Genomic DNA, 6,784 nt, shown 5'->3' with positions numbered 1-6,784 from the left:
AGCGAGCGCGCGCTCCCGCATGGTCACGGAACCCCCCCCCCCGCGCGCGCGTGTGACCGGCGGACCCGATGTCCGCCGGCCACTCTGCGATCGGCGGGGGAGAGGGAGAAAGTCAGGCAGCTTGTGTAAACAAGCTGCCTGTCATTCTCCCCTCTGTATGAGAGCTGATCATATGGATCTACTATGTAGATCCGTTGATCACTCTGCATACAGCTGAAGCCACAGCCAATCACAGTTAGAATCACGCCCCTAGGGACACACACAGCCCCTCCCTCTCAAATAAAGTTAACCCCTTCACTACCAGTGTATTTTTACAGTAACAGTGCATATATATAGCACTGATTACTGTAGAAATGTCACTGGTAACCCCAAAAGTTTCAAAAATGTCAGTCAAGGGTCCGATCTGTCCGCCGCAATGTCGCAGTACCGCAAAAAAAAATCGCAGATCGCCGCCATTACGCGTTAAAAAAAAAACAAAAATGACAAAAATCTTTCCCTTAGTTAGTAAACGCAATAACTTTTGCGCAAACCAATCAAAATACGCTTTTTGCGATTTTTTTTTTTTTTTTTTTTTTTTTTTTTTTTTTTTTTTTTTTTTTTTTTTTTTACCAAACATGGGTAGCAGAAAACAAATTGGCCAAAAATGTAAAAAAAAATGTGGTTTTTACATCTTTTTTGGGGGGAATTTCATATAAAAAAGTTAAAAATATTGCTATTTTTTCAAAATAAACGCTCTTTTTTTGTTTATAGCGTGTGATCAAAAAATCGCACAGGTGATCAAATACCACCAAAAGAAAGCTCTGTTTGTGGGAAAAAAGACGCCAAATTCGTTTAGGTACAGCATCGCACGACCGCGCAATTGTCCGTTAAAGTCACGCAGTGCCGAATCGCAAAATACCCCCTGGTCGTTTAGCAGCCAAATCCTCCGGGGCTTAAGTGGTTAAGCCCCGGAAGATTTTACCCCCTTCCTGACCAGGGGGTATTTTGCGATTCGGCACTGCGTGACTTTAACGGACAATTGCGCGGTCGTGCGACGCTTTACCCAAACGAATTTGACGTCCTTTTTTTTCCCCACAAACAGAGCTTTCTTTTGGTGGTATTTGATCACCTGTGCTATTTTTTTTTTTTTTTTTTTTATCATGCGCTATAATCAAAAAAGTGACAATTTTGCAAAATAACAATATTTTTCATATGAAATTCCCCCAAAAAAATGTTTTAACATTTTCGGCCAATTTTGTTTTATGCGACATATGTTTGGTAAAAAAAAATCGCAAAAAGCGTATTTTGATTGGTTTGCGCAAAAGTTATCGCGTTTACTAACAAAGGGAAAGATTTTTGTCATTTTTGCTTTTTTTTTAAAGCGTAATGGCGGCGATCGGCTTTTTTTTTTTTTTTTTGCGGTACGGCGACATTGCGGCGGACAGATCGGACCCTTGACTGACATTTTTGACACTTTTGGGGTTACCAGTGACATTACTACAGTAATCAGTGCTATATATATATATATATATATATATATATATATATATATATATATATATATATGCACTGTTACTGCAAAAATGACACTGGCAGGGAAGGGATTAACTGTATTGGACAGGGAGGGGTTAAGTGTGTCCTGGGGCGTGATTCTAACTGTAAAGGGACATGGCTATTGGTGTAAAAACAGAGATCAACGATCCTACATAGTAGAACCGTCTGATCTTCATTTTTACACCAGGGAGAATGACAGGCGGCTTGTTTACATAAGCCGCCTGACTTTCTCCCTTCACCGGAGCGATCGTGAGTGACCGGCGGACGATCGGGTCCGCCGGTCACACGCACTGACTTGTCAGTGAACAAGCCGGGGCAGGCGCACGCCCGCAATTGGCTCACAAGTCAGTGACAGGCGAGTGACGTAGCCCTACGTCACTCTGCCTGGTCGGGGCTGACTGCCGCAGTAAATAGTCGTGCGGCGGTCGGCAACCGGTTAAAGAGATCAGCACCTGCAGTCAATGGGCTGCAACTCGGATCTGTGTATTCTGACAGTGAAGTCCCAATGTCAGAATAAAATGGCACCGCGGGGAGGATTCATCCATCCATCCATCCACCCACCTCTTCTTATGGGGAAAGGGTTGGTTTGATTTATAAGCCTGCCAGCGGCTTGAAGACAAGGAAAAAAAGAACGAGCCTGTGTGTGTTTTTTATATAGCACTTTCTATGGTTGATTTACAGAGAACTGTGAAACGATTCAAACGGATGACTGAAACATACCGGTAATTACCAAATGTGTATGTACAACTTTGGTAGGGACATTTAGAGTGTAAAGCTGGATACACACTATACAACTTTTGTTGTCAGATTTCCTTCAGATTTACCTTTTCTATGTAGTGCAAGGGCCGGCCAGATTGCATACAAATTGAAAGTGTTTAGGTTTGACCTCATATTATATGGTTTTGGTAAGTCTAAAGGAAAATCTAAAGAAAATTGTATAGTGTGTATGGCCCTTAAGATGCTTCAGGGCAGACTTTGGGGTTCATTTACTAAAACTGGAGAGTTCAAAATCTTGTGCAGCTCTGCATAGAAAACAATCCGCTTCCAGGTTTTTATTTGTCTTTGTTTAATTGAACTAGCTGAAGTTAGAAGCTGATTGGCTACCAATGCACAGCTTTTGCACTCTCAGGCTGGGTTCACACTTGAATCGTGCGCGGCTCACAGCAGGGGTCCGGTGTGTCCCTGTTCTCGGTCTCAGGGACGAATCGGGCCTGAATTCAGACCTAATACGGAGCTAAAGACGCACAGGACTCCTGTGCTATCCGCTCCGCAGCTGCCACAGATGTGTGGATCGGCTCCATTGAGAGTTGGGCACACTCTCCTGTCATGTGAATCGGATGCGGGGAAACCCATATTCAATTTGCGCTAGTGTGACCCCTCCAGTGTTAGTAAATCCTCCCCAATGTGTAATGGGAACTAAGCAATGCTGCTGAAGAGAGCAGTATGCAGGGGTTGGGTCAGATTGCTGGAGACCCAAGCCAGTGCTTGTGTGTTACAGCAGCAGTCTGACTAGCAAGAGTGCTACTTGCACAGAATTTTTTTAACTCTTGCTGCATCACTTGGTTTGAAAAAAAAAAAGTTAATTTAGTACAGTATAAGCAGCCTTAATTGATTACAGTAATATTAAGGCTTCAGTCAGGATCTAAGACGCTGTATATTGAGCATGAATGTGTTTTGAGAAACTGTTTATCATGTTTCTTTTGACTTTAATGGAAAATGCATCTAGGAAAAAGTGTGCTTTAAGCTTAACCGGTTGCCGACTGCGCACAGTATATTTACTGCGGCAGTCAGTCCCGGCCAGGCAGAGTGACGTAGATCTATGTCGCTAGCCTGTCACCGGGTTTTGAGCCAATAGCGGGCGAGCATCGCACTACAATCGTCGGTAGAGCGGGAGAAAGGCGGGCGGCTTATGTAAAAAAGCCGCCTGTCATTCTCCCCTGTGTAAAAATGGAGATCAGACGGTTCTACTATGTAGAACCGTTGATCTCTGTTTTTACAATAGGAGACATGTCCATTCACGGTTAGAATCACGCCCCTAGGACACACTTAACCCCTCCCTCTCCAATACAGTTAACCCCTTCCCTGCCAGTGTCATTTTTACAGTAACAACAGTGCATATATATATATAATATATATAGCACTGATTACTGTAGTAATGTCACTGGTACCCCCAAAAGTGTCAAAAATGTCAGTCAAGGGTCCGATCTGTCCGCCGCAGTACCGTAAAATAAATCGCAGATCGCCGCCATTACTCGTTAAAAAAACACCAAAAATGACACCAAAAATGACAATCTTTCCCTTTGTTAGTAAACGCGATAACTTTTGCGCAAACCAATCAAAATACGCTTTTTGCAATTTTTTTTTTTATTTATTTTTTTCACCAAACCTATGTAGCATAAAACAAATTGGCCGAAAATGTTAAAAAAATTTTATTTTTACATTTTTTTGGGGGGGAATTTCATATAAAATAAAGTGAAAAATATTGTTATTTTTGCAAAATTGACGCTCTTTTTTGTTTTATAGCGCATGATCAAAAAATCGCACAGGTGATCAAATACCACCAAAAGAAAGCTCTGTTTGTGGGAAAAAAAAGGACGTGAAATTCGTTTTAGGTACAGCGTCGCACGACCGCGCAATTGTCCGTTAAAGTCACGCAGTAAAAAATCGCAAAAAACCCCCTGGTCAGGAAGGGGGTAAAATCTTCCGGGGCTTAAGTGGTTAAATGGAATTTGTCTGTTCAGCTCAGCATCTGTGAAGAGACGTTTAATAATTGTACTGACACCAGTGAACTATTGTATCCCCTGACAACCAAGAACAAATCGGCTGCCAGCATAAATGTGGGCTTATATAATGAAATTATTGTACAGGATTTATATAGCGCCAACAAGTTGCTTTTCTTCATTGTTTCACTTTTTTAGTGTGTTTTTGGGCAAGATCAAGGAAGCCTTTGACGGAAATCCAGATCTGCAGAATCTCTTGTTGGACGATTTCTTCAAGAAGGAGATACACAAGTGTCAGGTAATAGGGGAGATGTTATTGCTGGGGTGATTAATTCAATCCTTTCAGATTTACGGGAAGATTTATAAATAATGTGAGTTCATACTTTTGATTCAATGGCAAAAGCAAGCTACTGTCTGTTGTGTCAGTAAGTAACAACCCTAGAATTTATTTCTGCACAAGCCACAATTCAGTGCAGATTTGAATCCTATCCTAGTAGTTTTCTTTTGCTGTTTGGTAATTAATGCATTTGTTTGTGAGAAGTTAAATCTTCACTTGGCAGGGTCTCTGTCAGTTTTTAGGGCTCCCCTTACCATCCCTACCGTGATGTCCCGACAAGTGACTGAGTGGGCTAAGGGATCTTGGATGGTACCAGGCAAGGGAAGCTTCTACGGCGGACATACTCTTCTTGTGTACGGGGTCTACTAGCTTGAATTGCTTCTGACACCCAGAGAAAAATGGTGATAAGGGGATCTCCAGCTGATTTGCAGCCTCAGTTCTGTTTCCTTTGTCCCTTTTTTTTTTTTTTTTTTTTTTTTTTTTCTCCCTTACCTTTTTTTTTTTCTCTTTTTTTTTTTTTTTTGTTTTCTTTCTTTTCTCCCTTACCTTTTTTAAACAAGCTTTATAATTCAGAACTTTGAACAGATGTAGAGAAGAGTGGGCCACAGATAAATAGGTAACTTGTGTAGGAGGATTTGTTTCATCTCTGAGTATATAGTCCCCTTCACTGGTATATGGAAGGGTATGTAATCACTTGAAATGGTAGTGACATTTTTCGTCCACGAATCTCATAAAATAAGTCTTTACTCTGTACAATGCACTTATTTCCCTCCCTCATCCGTATACTTTTCTTGTTTAGGAATCATGGCGCAGAGCAGTGAGCACCGGAGTGCAGTATGGTATCCCTATGCCATGCTTTACCACAGCACTGGCTTTCTATGATGGTTACAGACATGAAATGTTACCGGCCAACCTCATCCAGGTAAGATGACTCAACTATTTTTCAGTTAAGGTACCCTTTAAAATTCAGGCACCACCTTTTAAAAATGTTTTACATATCATCACAGCAGTATCCGCCCATAAGGGCTCCCAACATTAGTGGTGAGTTATTCTTACAAAGCAAATTACACCCTTTGCACACTGGGCCTGAATTTCCGCATTTCTCTGGTCCCACAGCTCTGAAGAGGGGCAGGGGGAATAGGAAAACAAGGGTGCTCTTACAGGCACCTGTAGGGCCCCTATCAACTAATGGAAATACCTATGGCTTTGTGTTACAAAAAAAGGCAGGCTTGATTCACTTTTTTGGGCAGCAGTTTGGGTCAAGTTGTTGGCATGGCACCCCAGTTGAAAAAGGCTGGCTTAGTGGATACAGCATTTTCCCCTTATAAGCCACACAGGGGGGAAGATTTACTAAAACTGGTGCACACGGAATCTAAATCAGCTGTGCATAGTAACCAATCAGCTTCTACATTTTTAGGCTGTGTTTCTGCATTGCTATAGCTTACTGGGGTACAGAGTGTGTGTTGGTAGTAATATATACTGTGTACTTTTCTATTTCAGGCACAGAGAGACTACTTTGGCGCTCACACCTATGAGCTCCTGTCAAATCCTGGACACTTCGTTCACACAAACTGGACTGGACATGGTGGCAATGTGTCATCCTCTTCTTACAATGTCTGAGACATGTCTACAGTAAATCTAGTCCTGGATGTCGTCCTAGAGCTTTCTCAGTTGTAATCTGCACTTTGTCTAGCAAGAGAATAAATTTCTTTTTTATATATGACTGATGTGATGTTCACTCAGATCTTTCTTATACATTACGTTTTTTTACTGGGTTAGCAAAGAGGTCCTGTCCTCTCCTCCAGTATACAGCTGTGTTATTGGCTAAATTAATTTATTTAGTCCAAGGATCCTCTAACTACGGCCCTCCAGCTGTTGCGGAACTACACCTCGCATGAGGCATTGTAAAACTCTGACATTCACAGACAAGATGGGAATTATAGTTCCTGAACAACTGGAGGGCCATAGTTTGAAGACCCTTGCTCTAGTCCATTATTTTCTAATGCACAAAAATTTTTGCCTTGCAGACCACTACATTCTTGATTATATTTGTCAAACTGCAGTTTGGTGAGGATATGTATCATTTATTCTTTCTTGTGAGGAAGGGAGCAACTGTTTTTCTAAATGTACGTGTCCCATATGTACACAGAAGAACTAAGTGGAAGCCCCTTTAACCACTTGCCGACCGCCGCAC

At 41.8% G+C, this 6,784-nt stretch overlaps 1 protein-coding gene across 1 annotated transcript in view; it reads left to right on the top strand.

Annotated features, from left to right (window-relative positions):
• The window catches only part of PGD (phosphogluconate dehydrogenase), a 29,381-nt gene extending 23,077 nt beyond the window's left edge, over positions 1-6,304 (top strand). Inside the window, exons 11-13 of the mRNA XM_082274515.1 lie at positions 4,452-4,551; positions 5,390-5,512; positions 6,091-6,304. Coding sequence (XP_082130641.1) covers positions 4,452-4,551; positions 5,390-5,512; positions 6,091-6,210 — 343 coding nt within the window. The 3' untranslated portion in view covers positions 6,211-6,304. The remainder of the gene's footprint in view (positions 1-4,451; positions 4,552-5,389; positions 5,513-6,090) is intronic.
• Positions 6,305-6,784: the final 480 nt, after the last annotated feature.

Source organism: Pelophylax lessonae (assembly GCF_965119305.1).
Source record: "Pelophylax lessonae genome assembly, chromosome: 12".
Taxonomy (NCBI): Eukaryota; Metazoa; Chordata; class Amphibia; order Anura; family Ranidae; genus Pelophylax; species Pelophylax lessonae.
Note: the sequence above shows the minus strand (reverse complement) of the source record. Positions and strands in the feature narration are given on the sequence as shown.